The following is an 18,355-nucleotide window of genomic DNA, read 5'->3' as shown; positions in this document are numbered from 1 at the left end:
ATGCAAGCTCTGCAGGAAGTACAAGTCGTGTACATCAAGTGCGCCACATGATGCTATCTGAGCATATGATTGAGTACTTTTTTTTCTCCCTGTGAGGAATAATTACATGGTCTCGTGTTAATGTGCCACAGCCTGCAGCAACTAGTGAAAAGGAGCGGCTGAAGTTGTCCATTAAAGGCACACGGAGAAGCGCCAAAGCTGCCTGTTGCAAAGATTTGAGTCAGCCAAGTGGCAGATCTAAACACAGGTTTATTTATTTTTGTGTTTAGTGGGTTTGTCTTTCCTCTCTTAAGCACTATTCAGCATTTTGGTTACTAACCGTGAGCTTAAATATGTCACAGTGGCAGGAAAGGCACCAGAGGTGGTGTGTGAATAGTTATTAAAGGGCAATTTTGGTGTCAAGGATCACTGGATGAGGTGTGTTTTTTGTACACCGTTCTGTTCAGAGTAAAAGCAGAAAAAGCAAAAGCCAGAGCTGCATTCTGGGATTCAGGGAACCGCCTCAGCTCACCATCTTTATCCATCCGATCTGATTTATCAGTAGATAAATCCAAATAGCTCGCTTGTTTAAACACACATTTAATACATTCATTCTAGATGTTTACTCTACATAATGGCTGTGTATTTTGCTGCTTGTAGGGAGCATAATGCATAAAGTGAAGAGTGTGAAAGCAGTTACAGTCTCTTCAGAGACAGTTTGATGGATGACCCAAACTGTCCCCGCAGTCTGCTGCCGCTTCTGTTTGGCTCGTCACTAAATTTCGCCGAACCGTCTTCTCGGACCAGAGCAACATGGTAAGGAGGTGTGTGCGTCATCCCCTCCCAGTCTTATTCAAATCTGACTTATAGCAGGCCTGTAAATGCACAAGAACATGAGCTTCCTGCTCTGCATGTAATTAAATCACAAAATTATCAAAGCTCAAAGCTTGTTTATAAGAAAGATTTGGTTGGCTATGACTCTAGCTGGTCCCGTTTTTGTCCTCTCCAGATTCCAAAGAATGTGCCATCTGGCCACAATTTTCAACTGTGAGGTTATTTCTGAACTTTGTGCCATGTTCTGGGTTTTGCACCATTTGGAGACAAATAACAAGATGACTTGCTTTCCCCTGCTGATTTTTACAACCTCGTTTCCAAAATGTTGGGACACTATGTAAATGAACATAAACACGCTCAATTTGTTTGATGCCAGTAGCATGTTTCAGAAAGTTGGGAGCATGTTTCCTATTTTGTTTCATTAGCTCTTTTTTTCTTTCTTTTTGGAACTGCCTTCTTTAAGCAGACTAATGAGACCAGCTCCTGTAGGAAAATACTTTAGTCCCATCCTTACATAGTAAAGGATTTCAGCTGCTCAGAAACTCGGGCTCCTCTGTATTTATTTTATAACCCTATGATGTTTTCTGTGGGTGACAGGTCTGGACTATATGCTGGCCAGTTTAGCACTAGGACTCCTTTACTGCAAAGCACTGATGTTTGCTTTTACTCCAAAACATATATATACATCATTAGGCAAGAACAGTGTTATTGCATATATGCAAGTTACCCATCCCTGTGCTCTGCCTTTTGACCCATACAGTGATCAAAGCTCTGTGGTCCTTTCCCTCTTTACCCTAGAGCAGGGGTGTCGAACTCCAGGCCTCGAGGGCCGGTGTCCTGCAGGTTTTAGATCTCACCCTGGGTCAACACACCTGAATCACATGATTAGTTCATTACCAGGTTTCTGGAGAACTTCAAGACATGTTGAGGAGGTCATTTAGCCATTTAAATCAGCTGTGATGGATCAAGGACACATCTAAAACCTGCAGGACACCGGCCTCGAGGCCTGGAGTTCAACGCCTGTGCCCTAGAGGATATTTCTTCTATGATTTCCAAAGTAACAGTTTTCTTAGACGTGAATAATCTTAAAGTATTTTATTTTTGTGCACAGCTTTAAAGTGCATTTGTAGAAAATCTGGTCTGTGGTTCTCAGAAGAGTTTGTGAGCTTTTTAAATGAAGAAATGTCTGTTTTTAATGCCTAGCTGCCCAAGGGCCCAGGGATCATATAATAATGGTTCTGAGCGCTGTCCCTTATATACAGACTTTCTTAAATATAAAATAATTAATGAATAAATCAAATCTCCCCCAGTCCCTACTTTCCACTGGCATTAAACATAAAATGAACATATACTGGGGTTTTTTGTTTTGTTTGTTTTTAAATTTCATTTACATTTAACATGTTTTTAGTTTATGATAGGGATTTAATGATATGCAAATCATTACATTTGCATGTAATAGTATTCCAACATTTTTGGAAACAGGGGGATTAAACAGTATAAAGTGCCATGCAAAGTTTAAAAACAAAGAGCAGGACTTTTAACATCATCAATTTTACATATTCAAAGATTTTATGGTTATGCCCTCGTACAACAACTAATAGGAGGTGCCGTGTAGGCTATTACAATATGAATATGTTAACACATGTCAATTAATTCTCAGTATTACCTTGAGGGTATCATATTGTATGGAGAGTTAAAAAAAAAAAAAGAAGTAGTAACTAACTGAAATCTAAAAGGCTCTTCAGGATTTTTCACTCAGACTCTACAGAGGCCTTTTGTTCCCATCGCTGGCATAGACATACTATAGCTGTTGGCACAAATGAGAGTGCAGGAAAGAGAGATGATTCGAAGGTACATAATGTTATTTCTTGATGTACAAAAGCTTGAATAACAAAAGTAGTCCAGACACCAAGGAAGTGACACAGCAGAGTGTGTCCTGAATGAATGTGGCAACGAGGACCGGTCAGCCTGGAGGAGTATACGACAGTGCTGCTAGCTGTCAGTCCCTCATCTGTCCGCCTCTTCTTTATTCTGCCAGTCCATGCAGGACTAGTCTATTCAACATGTCTGTGTGACTGCTCGCCAGGTTACCATGGAGTTTCAGTGTTTATCACAAGTCTGAAAAGAGGGATTTTGGTGACCAAAGCGTCCTTTATCCAGTGCCACCAAGAGCTGAGCATTTTCCATTTTTCCATTTTGGTTTTGACACACTGATTCAAAAACCCCTGTGAATATTTAAGGACCTCAGAGAAAGAAAAATCTGATGTTTTGTGGCTTCTTGACTTGAGCTGGCACTATTAGGGCTCGATTAAAACACTCAGCTCTGATGTGTCATAAAACTTTTTTTTTAATGGTGACATTGAGATTTGTCCAATTTTTACAGAATTTTTGTGTAAGTACAACATTTTTACCTTTGGATTTTTTAAGCAATATCACATATCTGCATTACTTTTATCAGCCAAAATTTAAAAAGTTAAAAATGACAGTTTTAGAGAAAGGAAGTCAAACAGTTTTTTCATCCAAATCAAAGCTTCTTTCGCTGCTGCAAAACCATTTAAAGTCTTTTCAGTAGTTATTGAAATACACGGTTAAAGCCTCTAACACTTTTCTTTTTATTCAGTGTTTCTCTATAGTATCAAGTGCTTGTGAAGAATACTGTTTCAGATGGGAAACAAGATCTTTTATGGGTATTTATTAGAAGCTTAATAATCAAAAAGTGGATGGTTTTATCTTGACAGTGTTCTAACAACATGAAAAAAGAAGCCTATGTTCTCTCTTGTAAAATTTCTAAAACTCTGTGTATAATAGCCTCCATTACATTTGGGAAAGAGACTGAAAAATAGAGTGTCAGGATCTATAAATTCACTTGCAGCAAGGTTTTTCACATCAGCTTTCCATAAGACAACTAAATGTAATATCCTTTATGGAACTCTCAGATCATTTCTAAGTGATTTAGTAAACAAATAAGGAGCTATATACTCAGGATTTCATGCAGAAGGATTGCTCAGATAAACCCTGTTTTCCCCCCAGTTAAAGAAACTCTCAAAATACTATATGTAAGATTATTAACCAAGCGAACTGTGTCATTAAACCAGCTGACATTTGACCACTGGGTGGTGGCAGCAGTTGTTCCTCTTGTCAGAGCCATAGCGGCAATGAAATGCCACTGTCAGTTATTGCTCTATGGTTGTCATTGCTCATGTGAAATCCATTTTCTCTGTTTGAATACACTCTGTCAGGGAAGAAAAGATCCAAACTAAAATCTTCTCTGCCCAGTTTTTGACAGGGAGCATCTGACAGCAAATGGCTGCCTGGCCTCTTCACAGCCGAGCGACATCCATCTGTCCTTGGACTGCCTGCTCTCTTTCACAATGGCTTCATTTTCTTTATACTGGTTTGCACTTACTTTACTCCTCTGGACTTGATTATCTACCCTACTGAAGGAGACTTTCACAGTGCAATCGCAAGCATGGCCATTGATTTATTCGTTCATATAGTAAGAATGTTTTTTTATGCATATTGCATGTTATAAAATAACTCTGGTTAAACAATAAAAGGAAATCTATTTGTGTCCCATTAGATTTCTGCTCATATAGTCATAAACAGGGCTGTGTCTGCCTCGTATGACTGTGAGAGAGAAACTGTGATGTTTTTCTGTTGCTGTTTTGCATATACGGCAACAATAGCTGTCAATCATCCGGTGATAAGCATCAGTAATTTGATCCCTGTTTTGTCACACACTTTCCACAACAAAAACCTCTGCATTATTAGATATGTGTGCTGCAGGAATACGTAAGGACGAGGAGACTTATCCATGATGACGACTGCTCTTAACCCGGAGGGATTTCACAGAGCTCCAACCAATATTTGACCTGGCAGCTTGTACCCAGTCTGTCAGACACTGCCATGGCTTTGAAGGAACTTTCCCTCAATGTTTTCACACCATCATGACACCCCACTCTACTCCGAATCGTCCCAATCGTCCCAAACTCATGCGGCGTCTTAATGCCATTAGAAAGCAGTCGGAATGCCCTCAGCTGGTCGCATGAGAGGCTTTTTAAAGTCTCGAACAACTGACTGAGGTTCTGCTGAGTTAAAAATGAGGACGTTAATATCAGATTCATGCACAAAATGGGAGAGCGCTTCTGCAACTGTCAACGTGCAAATAAGTGTAAATCATTTGAAGGTAGACGAAACACGCCCATGACATCTTTAGCACTCTCGCAAATGTGGTTGTCGGTCAGCAGTGCGGTTATTAACCTGAAACCATTTGGAAATTCAATTTGGTGACACAGCTGTGCGAGAATTGTTGAAACACATGAAAATTACCAGGGAGCTATTTGTGACTGATTAATGCAATAATGACTTTCATTATCAGCAAAGTAACACAATGTGTGACTGAGCTCTGAGCTAAATACAAAAAAGAAAACATAGAAAAAAGAAGAAGTTAATTTGGTGCATTCTTTAAAAAGTGAGACTGAGTCAGAGAGGAGTTGGAGAGAAAAGATTGCCAAAGCCAAAAAATCCAACAGAATTAGTTTAGTGTGGGAGAGATGTTTGCATACACTGTGTGGGTTTTTTTTTTCATTATTGCCTCCTCCTGCATACCCTTAACCTTTAAGATTAGAGGATACAATTAGACATGACTAGCATCAGAGCCCAGAAATGGTCAGTGATGATTCTGATATTGAATTTTTTCTTTCTGAGCGGACTCGCACGCTGCTTTATCAGTCCAGCTCATTTATAATACGCTGCCAGATCTGGGAAACTGCTTCAGAAAGGAGAGGTGATGTGACACTTTACATGATGCGTAAAAGGCCAGTCTCTGACAGTACAGCTGCTGGTTGTGAGCACAGCTGCAGCTCCTCTGCTGGCTTGTGATGTTGTGGGTGGATGTTGCTCGGAATCTGGCTGTCGCCATGGTGCTGTGGGAATGTTGTGCCTGGGTGCGGTTGGTGTTCAGACTTCAGCCGTTGCTGCGCTGCTGCGGAAATGTCCTGCTGCTACCATTTGAACGTCCCGCGATACGTGTCTTCCCCAAAGACCAGAGTAGTCGTAAATGTGCACGCACGACGGCTGCGTGGAATCAGTGTTAGACCCATTAAAAGCAACACGTCCCGTCAAGAATTGTAACAAGCAAAGCGCAGGCATGACTACAGCCAGAGTTACAGCTGTGTCAGAGCTAGAGGATCAGCGCTAGAGCGTGTCTCTGTGCAGATTTGTGCCTCCGCAGAGACAGCTGTTGATGCACTGATTCTCTCTATGGTCACAGCAGCCAGTGGCAGTCTACTACATGCAGTAGTACATGGATGTACTATGTGTTACCTTCTGTTGTGTTTATAGAGGTTTTCTTCCTTATCATCACTTTCACTTTGGACTTGCAGTTTATTTGGTTAAGGCAACAAAACTACTTACGTAGGAGTAGTTGTGCAAATGTTTTCACTGGGCTGTTATTGGAAACTCTCAGTTATTTAAGGAGGAATAGAGCCAATTAGCTAGAATCAGGTGACAGTAGAAGCTTTTTCAGAACTTACCAGAGACATCTAAACTGTATCTGCCCCCCCGCCTTGTTTCCAAGTAAAAGTGAAGTGGAATCAAACAACTCAGTCTGCCTACAGACTGCTGTTTGTCAGTGTCAGGAGAATCTCACCCGGCAGACTTTTTTGCAATACAGCATCAGGCAGATTTTTCACTGGAGCTGAATTCTTTTCACATGCATATGGATTCACATTGCTCAGCATCAGTTTGCACCACTTTTGCTCCTTTGCCTAGACTTGCATGTAAACTTGAACACACCATTTCAGATTTCGTCTGGCAAAAAGCCCTGCATGCAAACTTCTCACATGTGTGAGGTCATAGGCTCGGTACAGTCTATGTACCAGATGCAAAGAAAAGAGCCCGCAGATTTTTATTATTCCATGGTGCAAGGCAGCTTTTGGTGTACAGATGAATGTATGTAGTACAGGTGGGTCTGGCTTAGGTGAATAATAGTTATAACACATACAGTCAACATAAAGCATTTAGCCAGCAATCACTGCAGCTCACCACACTCTCGAAAAACATTTCAATAAATTCCTTATGCCACTAATGATTAGCTTAACCCACATGTTTAGAGAACTGGAGTAAAGCAACAGGCCTATATATGCCTGTGCTTGTTTATGGGAAGAAACTATTATGACTTTTGCAAGCGATTTAAGTCACCACAGCTTAAATAGGTGTATTTTGCTAAGTATACTGCATTACTATCTCACTTTGTTATTTAAAGTTGTGACTGTACTGGGTTTGTTTATTTCACAGGCTCCTAATGGTGCCAGAGTTAAGTTTCTTAATTGCTGGGATTGTTGCAAAGCAAAAATTCAACACTATGATATTATAGGCTAAAACGACTTTCTTTGTCCTCTGTTGACTAGTCTCATACTTTTTTTGTTGTTGTTGTCTTAGACGCACTGTTATAACCAAAATAATATTTAAATAGTGCGACGTGGCATTATTTTTTTCACCAAAGTGTAGGAAAATGTTCCTTTTCTCAGGGTCAACTGACTTGCAGTGTTTGCTTTAGAGGCCTTAGAGTGACAGGGGCACCATTAAACTGTTCCACAGTCCCACTGAAAAATTGATTGGTATTTTCAGACAAAGACCACATTTTTGACACGAGAACTGCATAAAACAAATCACCGATGTGTATTTTCTCAAAGTTCGAAAAACACAGTGATTGGAGGTATTACCTTCCATTTATATTTATTTGTCTGAGAGGCTGCAGTGAGCAGAATCAGTCATTTTTGTGTCTTTCACAGAGAGCGCTCCTCTCCATAACAAGCTGGCCACTCATACAGCTGACAGACATTAGTAATTAGCAGTTTGAGCTGTATGCACAGACTTGACTGGCACTTCACAGTGTTGATACACGCTGATGCACAACATATACAAAACTTTGGGAATAACACAGTCGTGTGAAAAAGAAAGTTTTCACTCTTTGCAGTCTTGTGGAAAACCAAGTGCACCCTTATTGCTTCAATAGGAATTAAGAGAGAAAGGAGCAGCCAGGTGCTGCTATAATCAAATGTACTTGATTAATTTATCATCAGCAAGTGTAACCACCTCTATACAAGTTTATCAGTTTGCTCTTTGCTCTTTAGTGGGAGACTAATGAAGTCATACACACAAGATTACGTTGAGCTATTCCCGCTAAAGGCGGATCTGCATGCTACTGAATCATTGGGGTGCACTTTCTTTTTCATCTTGTTCACATTAGTTATCACTGGAAATATCAAATTAATATTTCAGTCAGTGGAGTTTTTGCCATTAGTGTCACTTGGTGAGTCCTAACAGATTTGGCACGCAGGTCATTCTAAATGGCTGATTACCTCTGAAACTGTTTATGCCTATATTTCTGATTGGTTGACTGCTCTTGAGGCGTTTTGGAAGCCAGGACCTGTCTCGTTCTCAGATAAATGGATGAAGGCTCCTGTCTGAAATGGATTTACACACATTTCAATCTGTCTAACCCAATTTAGTCATTTAGAAATGGGGTTTTTAAAGTAAAATCCCAAAGGCAGTAATAGAGGCTTAAGTGAGAGTTCTTTTCACCTTATCCAATTATTTCATCTGATCATTTGTTACAAAGTTGAATCAGCCATCCAGCTTCAGCTCTTTTAGCCAACTTATTTAGCTTTAACTTTTTGGCAGCAAGTAGCAGACAATAAAGGGCATTAGCAAAAACCCTGCATTAGATAGTCTAGCAACCTTTTAATATGTTTATGTTCAAGACAAATGATGACAGATGAAAGTGACTTCTCGCGGACTATTGCAGTGAATGTAAGTTAGGTATGTCGGCACAACCGCTGACGACACCTAAAAAGTGAAGTTTCTCATTGAATATGTTTTGACAGACTTCCTGAAGATTATTTATAATTCAGTAATGGAGTGCTCATTGTAGACACAGCTAATGTAAACTCTGACTCTAATAAGGATAAATTCATGTGGAATTGTGCTCTCTGCTACAGTACTGTAATATATTAAATCAACTGTGGATAACAGTCATTTATTCACTTAATTATGTCCATTGAGTTAGTTTGACTGCAGCTGTGCCTTTTGTATTACACTCATTTGCTTAACAAGATAATGTAAGTCATTCTAAAACTCAATGCAATGCTGATTTGGCCCTGATAATAAGTCAAAACACTGTCAGAATTGTGCATTTCATTAAAATAATATTTCTTACTAGGCACAGCCAGACTAGCTCATATTATTAAGTGTAACACAGTGCAGGACGTCTCATAATTTAGAGTAACACATGCATTCCCACTGTGCAGCGTGAGCCGCTGCACAACTCTCCCATCAGCCATACATTCTGCTGAAAGTCTACATTAGCAGCTTCAGAAGGGTTGTAAATTAGAAATGAAGAGGCATCTAGTGGTTCAGACCCTGCGACCCGTGCCGGGGCTCTCTGAGGCAACACAAACCACCATTTCAATTCTCCAAATAAATCCATCTGTGGCCAGACTGGCCGAGAAGTAGTATTTCACCGCTGCGCACGGAAGAAAGAGAGACTCACATGATGGCTACATCTCCCCTTCTCCAGTGACACCAGAACACTCCTCTCTGTGGTCCTCGGCCCCTAAAGCCCCAAAGAGCATCGTAGCAGTCTGACAAAACTGAGCTGTCAGAATCTGTCTGCATCGAGACAGAGGACAGACTCAAAGTTATGTCTCTCTTCCTGCCTGCCTTTTCTTCTTTTGTTTTCTATTCTTTCCATTTTTTTAAGTCTTTTCTATTTTTCTGTCTGCCCGTCTTAAAGGATGGATGGATGGATGGATGGATGGATGGATGGATGTTTGGATTGATAGATTTCTTCTTCCATTCTGCATATCATGATCTGGATACAGCTCTCTGCTCTGCACACATTCTGATCCATGTGGCTCCCGCCTCATGTGTTGCTTGTGTTTGGACAGCGCTGAGGCAGTCAGATCTGTGTTAAATGTGGCCTCACACTGGGCTTCACACTGATTGGTGTGTCAACACAGGCTGGATTTCAACTGCCTGCTCAAATGTGACTGTGTTTGTTGTGTCGCAAATTCAAATCCGACCGAGATCTGATGAATAGGTGAGAACAAGCTCATCAGATTTGAGCAGGCAGTGTAAACCTAGTCTGTGTTGACTGACACACCAATCAGTGGAGAACAGAGCGAGAGTTTGTGTTTGCTTGGGGGGGAAAAAAAGTCGCTTTGCCTTCAGACATGATTTATTTTGTTCTTGTTTTATGTTATTCTTTATTTGCCGCTGCACAGGAAGGACAATGTTTTCTTTTATTTTAGTAATAAGGAACAGAAAGATCACATGTAGGTGAAAGAAATGAAGGATTTGATCTGAGCTGTTAAAATGAAGAGGCAGCCGGTTTAAGGAAGCTCTCTGGAGGATTTCATGTTGCTGGTTGGGTGGGTGAGGCGGCAGAGTGAGAAGGGTTTTTGGGGCGGGGGAGGAGAGGAGGAGAGTCACATCCAAATCACTGCAATTAGCAGAAGCACGGGAGACTAGTGCCCCCCAGTGTTTGCTTAATGTATAAATAATTTCTGTACATCAGGGGGGAGGCTATCTGGCTTAAAAAAAGAAAAAGAAAAAACTTGCATTGAGTTCTGTGTATTTTGCTCTTGCTTTGTTATTTATGTATACACAACTATAGTCACTCAGAGACACACCTTTAATTATACTGTTATGTTAGGTAATTGTGTTTAAAATCCAAATAAAGCTACTGGGCAGCTAAATTGTTTTTGCTTTCTTTAAGATTTGAATTATGATGACCATCATGTATGTGATCGCTTTAAATGTCACATCAATACAGTAATTTGCTGTATTTGTTGTTGTTTTTTTCATACATACATATACATATAAGATAAGATATGATAACCTTTATTAGTCCCATGCGTGGGACTGTTATATACATGTATATACATGTATATATGTATATATAAAAATGCTTTCTGATTAATAGATGGTCTTAAATACAACTCTTTGAGAGCCAGTTCTTCATGGGAAAGCATAAAAATGGTATTGACCTACATTACTTTCTGTATTTTCACACAGTATGCCTTTAGCGCTTCTTTCTCAGTGTGACTCAGTACCCATAATCCCTTTGTATAGGCTGGATTGATGTCCTACATCGTCCAGTCCTCTCTTTGTCACTGGATGGTTTCTGTGTGCAGGGTGCTATCAATGAGTAACCAAGGTAAACCAGAAAGACCATACGCCTCACCGGATCTCACACTGTGTCATTGTCCTGCATTTGCCTTTTTTGTGTAATACAGGTTGAAATGTTACAGGCTTTTCATATGCAGCAGCTTAATGATCTATCATTCCAGGATACTGAAATATGAGGGAAAACCTTTATTAAATATGTGAAATCAAGCAGTATAAACTCATTCCAGTGTGGATCAGTGCAGGTGGAACACAGAAGGTAAAATCCCAATTTACTCTGCCAAAGTGCCAGCCTTATTGCTTTAATGTCACTTTCAGAACTCCATCTTAATATCCCATTAGGACTAATGAGGAATACATCCTTTCCCCCTGCAGCAAAAGTCCTGTTTCTGTGGGAACCAGCTGATAGCAAGTAGACTTTGCCCTGAAGGAAACTGAAGCTACAGGAAGAGCAGCCGAGCGCGGTCTCAGTCGTCACAGCAGAGGTAAGGCATATTTTAATAGCTTCGCTGGAGTTGTAAGGATTGATTTCTGTGAACAGACCTGAGTCAAACAGCAGCTGGACACTTTTTTTATAGACTTTAAAACTGTTGTCATCTTGTCAGAACTTGGATTTAATGTTCCAAACTTTCAGCCCGCGTAAGCCAACAAAAACAAAGTCCACTTCATGCCTTAGAAAATACAGTTTTAGGCTTTGTTTTGTCCATGACCGGTTCCAGTTTGGAGAGATGAGTTGAAAAAGACGAAAAGTCAAAATGTGATTTTTATCTGGCAAATGATTTATTGCTGCCACGAGTGCAAAAGCCATTACTAATTACAGATATTACAGGAAGTGGAAATTGTTATTCATTAAACCATAATGAATAGACGGATGTACGCAGGGAGCGGCTGTTTCTGTCAAACTGCTATGTGTAGTCACTGCTTTACTGCAGTTGTACATCATGCAGCATTGATCTTTGAGCAGCTGGTTATGACTTCATTTCTTTCATGATTAATGCAGAACTAGTGAACTTGGGGGGGGATTTATTATTCCCTTGTGTTCACTATACATATATACATTTTAAAAAATCCTTGCATTTATTGTCTGTCTGTGGATGACAACTAAATTTCCTCTGAGATCAATTAAATGCAGTCTATTTGGCCATTAAATATACATACACTGAAAATAGATTAAGCTTTAGGGTCATTTTTATGGATGCCAGTCATGGAGGGCCCTGTATTTGTGTGATGCATGGTTTCATAATCACCCATTTATATGTTCCATGCTGACACTCTGACATTGCCCCGTCTGCCAATTTAACATCACTGATGAAAGCACTGACACTGTCCAGAGGAATGTTCTTTGTGACCTTAACTACCTTGTATGTCTAATAATTCTCTTTATCTTGGCAGTTTTGTGTCTGATAAAATTTGCTGACTTTTGGGCAAATGGACCAGACTTATGACAACAGAAACGGTGGATATCCTCAGCCCCCTCCGTACAGCCCCAGGGACCATGGACAGAGTTCGTATACTGGGATGAGCTATGACGTTAGTAGCAATTCACAATCATTTTTGTTAGCCTCAAAGGGGAAAAAAATAAAATTAAGCAGTGAGAGAAACCATTTTGCACATTGATTTTAGGGTTTAATATGCAGCTATCGTAAAGAATGAGCCCAAATCCAACACACAACTAGCCTTTGATCATGCCATCGTTGGGATGGGATCATGGGATGTGTAATTAAATGTGTTAGCACATGGATTATTGGTTTAATTCCATTAAGTTACTTGAAAATGAACACTAAGGCCCGCTAATCACATCATTCTGCCTTTTTTTAATGATTTCCAAGAACATTTTAAAGTTTTGAATCTAAACTTCGGGTGTTGTTGCTGTCTGAATGATCCAGGTGGAGAAAGGCAGCGTTGCAGTGGTCTCCCCTCCTGGCACCTATGATAACATGGTCCATCCTGTGGGCCCAGGAGCAGGTGGAGACAACCAGCAATGTGATCAATCTCCACCCGTGTACTCTCCCGGCTTAGAGGATAGTGCCTTCAGTGATGCTGCCATACGGAGAGGTGAGGGTTGAAGGAAGTAGATCAATAAAGAGAGGGAGAAACAGGAGGCGAAAGAAATGAGCGTTTCTGTTTGCGTGGTCAGAGCCGAATGAGGATCAGCAATATTTACTCCCCTCATTTGCTTTGCAGTGTTTTCTTGAAAATTGATTTGGAATTGAAAATTGTTCTGTGATCTCTGCTCGTAGCCTGTCGCAGCTCTTCACCTCCCACACAACACAAATCATTTTAAATGAGAGGCAGGAATGCAAGTTTGGTGAAAACAGTCATTTTTGGCAACAGCGTGCAGCCTTACCTGCCTCAATGCTTCACTCTGACAGATTGTTGTTGTCGCATGTCTTTCTCCCGTCTGTCTCACCTCTCTCTGTGTTTCTGGATCTGTTTTTCTTTTTTTCTGAACAGGTTTTATAAGGAAAGTCTACTTGACCTTGATGATTCAGCTGCTAGTGACTGTGGGGATCATCTGCGCTTTTCTTTACTGGTGAGACACAATCACACGAGGCCATTCTTGTTCCAAAGAGAAAAGAAGAAATGTCCTTTATTGTAATCTGCCGGCATTTAATTGTGTCATCGCCCACCAACACGAGGCAGAACAAGTGCATAAAGTCGTCCCTGCACAAATTTAAATCATTGGGGCCCTTCTCAAATCACCATAAGTCTGTGAGGTGAAACAAAGTGGTATATAGTCCTTCTAATGTTTGTGCTTGCAGTAGTTTGAAAGCTCCCTGTGTTTGGTATAATAGATGTGGTGGAAGACTGAAACAGTCATTTCTTTTCATAAATTGTATTCAGCTCCCATGTGCACAATGCACTGCTCTCTGTTAATATTTAATAAAATCATTCCACTGCTTCTATGAAATAAATGGCGGCTCTATTACACACTTCTCTCTTTCTCCCTTCCCTTTTCTTATCAAAAAACAAAAAAAACAGGGACACACTCAGGAAATGGGCATGGAACAACTACTGGTTCACCTACACCATGATGTAAGTTGTTCAAAAACGTTCTCTTAGATTTTCTGGATTTCGTGTTTGGAGAAAGGGCTTCACGTGAGACTCCACGGAAGTAAATCACAAGCTCATCTTAATATAAATCCCGAGTCAGAGAGCGTGCCTGCGACGCTGTGCATAAATAATGCCCATAATGTTTCTCCTATTATATGCTAATGCCGGTAAACTCTGTATCGTGTGTGAAACAGGGTGGTGGTACTAGTCCTCATTGTGGCCCTGTCATGCTGTGACAGTCTCCGTCGTCGAGTCCCCCTCAATTTTATTGCCCTGGGCCTGTTTGTGAGTAGAGGCAGTACCAGCCAGGCATCAAATTAAACCACCACCACACCTGCTCTATTTCACAGTTTTTTTTTGTGTCATGTATTTACTTTCCATTTGTCTCCCCCTTCCCTTCCCCCCCTCCCTCTCCCTGCCTGTGTGCCTCTCTCCCTGTCTTCCTCAGACTGTTGCAGAGGGCCTGATGCTTGCATCTGTGGCGGCGTGAGTGTTTGTTTACAAAGATGAGTCCCCACCTGATGCAGACTCATTTGCACAATAATAATCCTATTTGATCCATATCTGATAGCGTGTTCGATGCCAGCAATGAAGCCATCATGCCAGATAAGATGTTATCAGCGCTGGTTTACCAAATTAAAAGGCATATGGGATCACATTTTCTGATTTTTTTTCAGCTGAAGATAAATCTGAGCACATCACAAATAGTTCAGAACCAATTTCTCTGTATTTCTCGGTGCCTGTGTAAACACGAATTACCTTTTTCCCCCCTCCATCTTTCAGACGGTTCTTTTTTAGCAGCACGTCACTCTGTCAGAAAAGGGCATCAGATGAGACCTGACTATCAATAATGCATTAAAATTATCATATTTATAGGATATTGCTATAACTGAAGCTATAGCTGATAGGAAATGCATGTAGGCAATGCATTATTCAATACTTGTCCAGTGGGGTGGGGTCGGGGGGGGGGGGGGGGGGGGGGTCCAGTGCTCAAAGTTAAATGCGTATTTTGAGAAAAAAAAATTCTTATAAGAAAATAATACTTTCCTTTAGGATAGACCAGAACCCCGCTGTTCATCCACCCCAAGATAGACATGATTCAGCTCTTACTGCACTGTTTGATATTTCTGTCTGCAGGTATTTTGATGCTGAAGCAGTCATGTGGGCTGTTGGGGCAACAGCATTTGTGTCCCTGTCCCTGAGCCTGTTCGCCATGCAGTCAAAGGTAAGATCTGTCACACACTCTGAGCTCAGTTTGCAGTGCAGCCAAAAGTGAAATTTCATAAAACACGGTGCCTTAGCTATACAGTCACTGGTAAATGTCCATACACTCAGCTGTGTTTCCTGTGCAGTCAGAGGGAACGTGTAAAGCTCAGCTGCTGGACAGGTTTTCACCTGCAGAGCTTTCAAAGTCAGATGAGTTTGCTGTCCTGACAAAACTAAGATTGCTGCTGAGATCAGTGTATTTGTAAGTTGGGTTAATTCCCTGCATCCAGAGGGTTAAGCCCCCATGTGGCTGAGATAACTCTCGCCATATAGAATTCTTTATTGGCTAAGTCAGCCCTCGTCCTTTTCAGTCTGCCTCCTTTCATGAATTGTGAAAAAAAGAGAAGCAAATAGGCTTTTTATCAAGCAAAACTTCTCAACTTTGTGATTGAAACCCTAAAAAAATGACCAAAAACTTCACCTAAAATTCTATAATAAGCATCCCAGCGAATCCCAAATAAGTCTCGCTCGCTGAGGATTTTTTATTCTTTATTTGATCATGCTCATCTTCTTCTGAGATGCTGCTCTCAAAATATATATAATAGCTTATGCTTGTGCACATGGCATTTAAAAGTTTCATTACAACTTGCAGCGTTTTATTAGCTGGAGCAAGTTAGGAGACCTTTTGAGAATCACTTCATTGATAGCTCGGCATGCTTCTTCAATAAACGCCTCATATTCTGAACAAAAGCAATCACACAGCCAGTGGGGAAGATGTCAGCCACATTCAGATTGCATTTAGAGCCTCTTTTAATTGCTGCTAAATGGTGGTTGGCATTTCACACACTTTGCCACTTATTGTATCTGAAGGAGCTGGAGACATTTATATTTTCGCTCACAGTGGATGGAACAAGCAAGCAGCTGTCTGATAATCATACTAAGAATATATCTGGTGCTTAATTCTCTCTGCTCGTTATTAATCAGCAGGAGGAAGGTACGCAGGTCAGGTTTAAATAGCCGACATATAGAGGGAAGCGTACCCCTAAGCCCGTAATATAGTTTTATGGGCTGAGCGAGCGTCCGCCGCCGCAAACACTTGTAGTTTATTTTTTATGACTTTGCTTTCATCTTGCCATTTCCAGCGCCTCTCGCTCTGCAGTTCACAATGTTCACAGAGCTTTTTAATCTCTGTCACTGTGATGCATTGACACTGCGTCTGCAGCCCATAGCTCCTCAGGTGATCAGTGCTAGTGATTCTCCTGTAGCAACTGCCATCTTTTTTTTTTATGCCAGTGTGGAAAAAATAAATAAAGGGCATGCAGGCGAAAAGGCCACCTTCAATCCCCCTGCTCAGTGCCTGCTGATTATTTATCCTCACTTGTTATAACCAGAACTGTCTTGATTTTCTTGAGTCTCGACTGAAATGTGTAGCTATCACAGAGCACAGCTGCAATGCGGACAACCTTCAGTGTCCTGGATTTTACGAGAATGATGAGTACAAATGAGAGATGTTGGGGCTTGTCACATTAACTGTCTTTCTCATTTCCTATCCCTCCTTTGCGGCATCAGTGGGACTTCACCACAGCAAGTGGGTGCCTGTGGGTGCTTATCTGGACCCTCTTTTCATTTGCCCTCCTCTGTGCAATCCTCCGATCACAGGTAAATTAAAGAGCTTCTTTGTTAACCAGTGTGTTTGCAGTGGGAACAGGTTTAAAATGAATTGCTGACAGACCGGAAGTACAGCCTCAGGGTCTTTGACCCTAGAAAGCACAGGCCCGTGTGCTGAGCAGACTATACAGCAGAGAGCGTAAACTCAAACCTCTCAGGATTCAAATGTACAATGGCGTTCACTGCGTCGGCTGTTTTTGTTGCCAGCGGGTATAAATAAGCATTCTGCAGATTTTAGGTTGTAGTTGGACTCTGACTTTTTCTTTCTTTCTTAAGAATGCTTCCTGTACCCTGTAAACCAAACAAAACAGCCAGAATGACCAAAACAAAAAGTTTCTGGTTTAATTACTGCCTACAGCAAACAAGCAGCACAGCACACTAGAATAAAAATGTTTTGTTTTAAATTTGTGTTACTGAATGCCTCAGTGTGTGTGATTCTTTTGCAGTATGTTTACATCGTATATGCCTGCCTGGGAACCCTGCTGTTTTCTTTAGTAAGTACACTTTGGTAACAGAAAGTTCTTTTCCGCAGCACTTTTTTTCTTTTTGGTATCAAAAACAGAATTAAAATCCCCAATGGAAATAAAACGAAACCACCATCAAAGAGGGCTTATTGTCAAGTGAGTGTATATGATGCAACACGCGATCCCAGGGCGAAGCAGCCTGATACCAGTGTTTGTCACAGTTGTTAGTGAAAAGAGAGCGACTTTGATGCCCCTGTGCCCTTTAATTTCAATTATGCACCACTTAACAGCAGTGGGCTTCCTTTTCACAGCCACCTCTCTGTGTGCCTTTGGCATTCGCAGCAAATGTTGTGACCCATCTCGTCAGCCGGTGAAACAAACTGCGGCTGCACACAGAGCTGAACAGGCTGTCAGCAGCAAGTCACAACTTATTTTCAGCTGCACAAGTCTGACTCCCGGATTATTTATGTGGCCTGTTTATCTGCACTGTCCCATCTCTCAGAAATAGGAAATAGTGCCTGCGCTTGCTCGCAGACCAGTTCTCGTTCTCGATTCACAGATCAGTGCTGAAGCATCTCATTTTCTGTCCGTCTCTCCGCAGTACTTGGTGTTTGACACTCAGATGATCCTGGGTGGAAAACACAGGAAGTATCAAGTCTCTCCCGAGGAGTACATCTTTGCTGCGCTCAACCTCTATTTGGACGTCGTCACCCTGTTCCTCTTCTTGCTACAGCTCATCGGCCTCTGCCGCTGACACTTAAACTCCATGGCAGGATTTCCCCTTAAGATACTCTTCTTGCACACATGCAATCAATTCGTTGAGTTTGGTAAACACAGACAGCCAGTCTCCCAGACACGGCTTAAGCCCAGCTTAGAATAAAAGCAAAAACACTGAAGATCTCCACAGAAAAACTTTTTTTGGTCCAAGTCCAGGCTTAAGCCATGTCTGGGAAACTGAG

General features: G+C 41.2%; 1 protein-coding gene across 1 annotated transcript; it reads left to right on the top strand.

Annotated features, from left to right (window-relative positions):
• Positions 1-12,432: 12,432 nt before the first annotated feature.
• On the top strand, positions 12,433-18,150 carry zgc:110410 (uncharacterized protein LOC553618 homolog). The gene is made up of 10 exons (XM_063488521.1): positions 12,433-12,534; positions 12,891-13,059; positions 13,459-13,537; positions 13,987-14,040; positions 14,253-14,343; positions 14,507-14,544; positions 15,196-15,283; positions 16,834-16,923; positions 17,379-17,426; positions 17,998-18,150. Exons 1-10 carry the CDS (start codon positions 12,433-12,435, stop codon positions 18,148-18,150), a joined length of 912 nt encoding a protein of 303 aa, XP_063344591.1.
• The last annotated feature ends 205 nt before the right edge of the window (positions 18,151-18,355 follow it).

This window comes from Pelmatolapia mariae, linkage group LG10_11 (assembly GCF_036321145.2).
Source record: "Pelmatolapia mariae isolate MD_Pm_ZW linkage group LG10_11, Pm_UMD_F_2, whole genome shotgun sequence".
In the NCBI taxonomy this organism is placed as follows: domain Eukaryota; kingdom Metazoa; phylum Chordata; class Actinopteri; order Cichliformes; family Cichlidae; genus Pelmatolapia; species Pelmatolapia mariae.
Note: the sequence above shows the minus strand (reverse complement) of the source record. Positions and strands in the feature narration are given on the sequence as shown.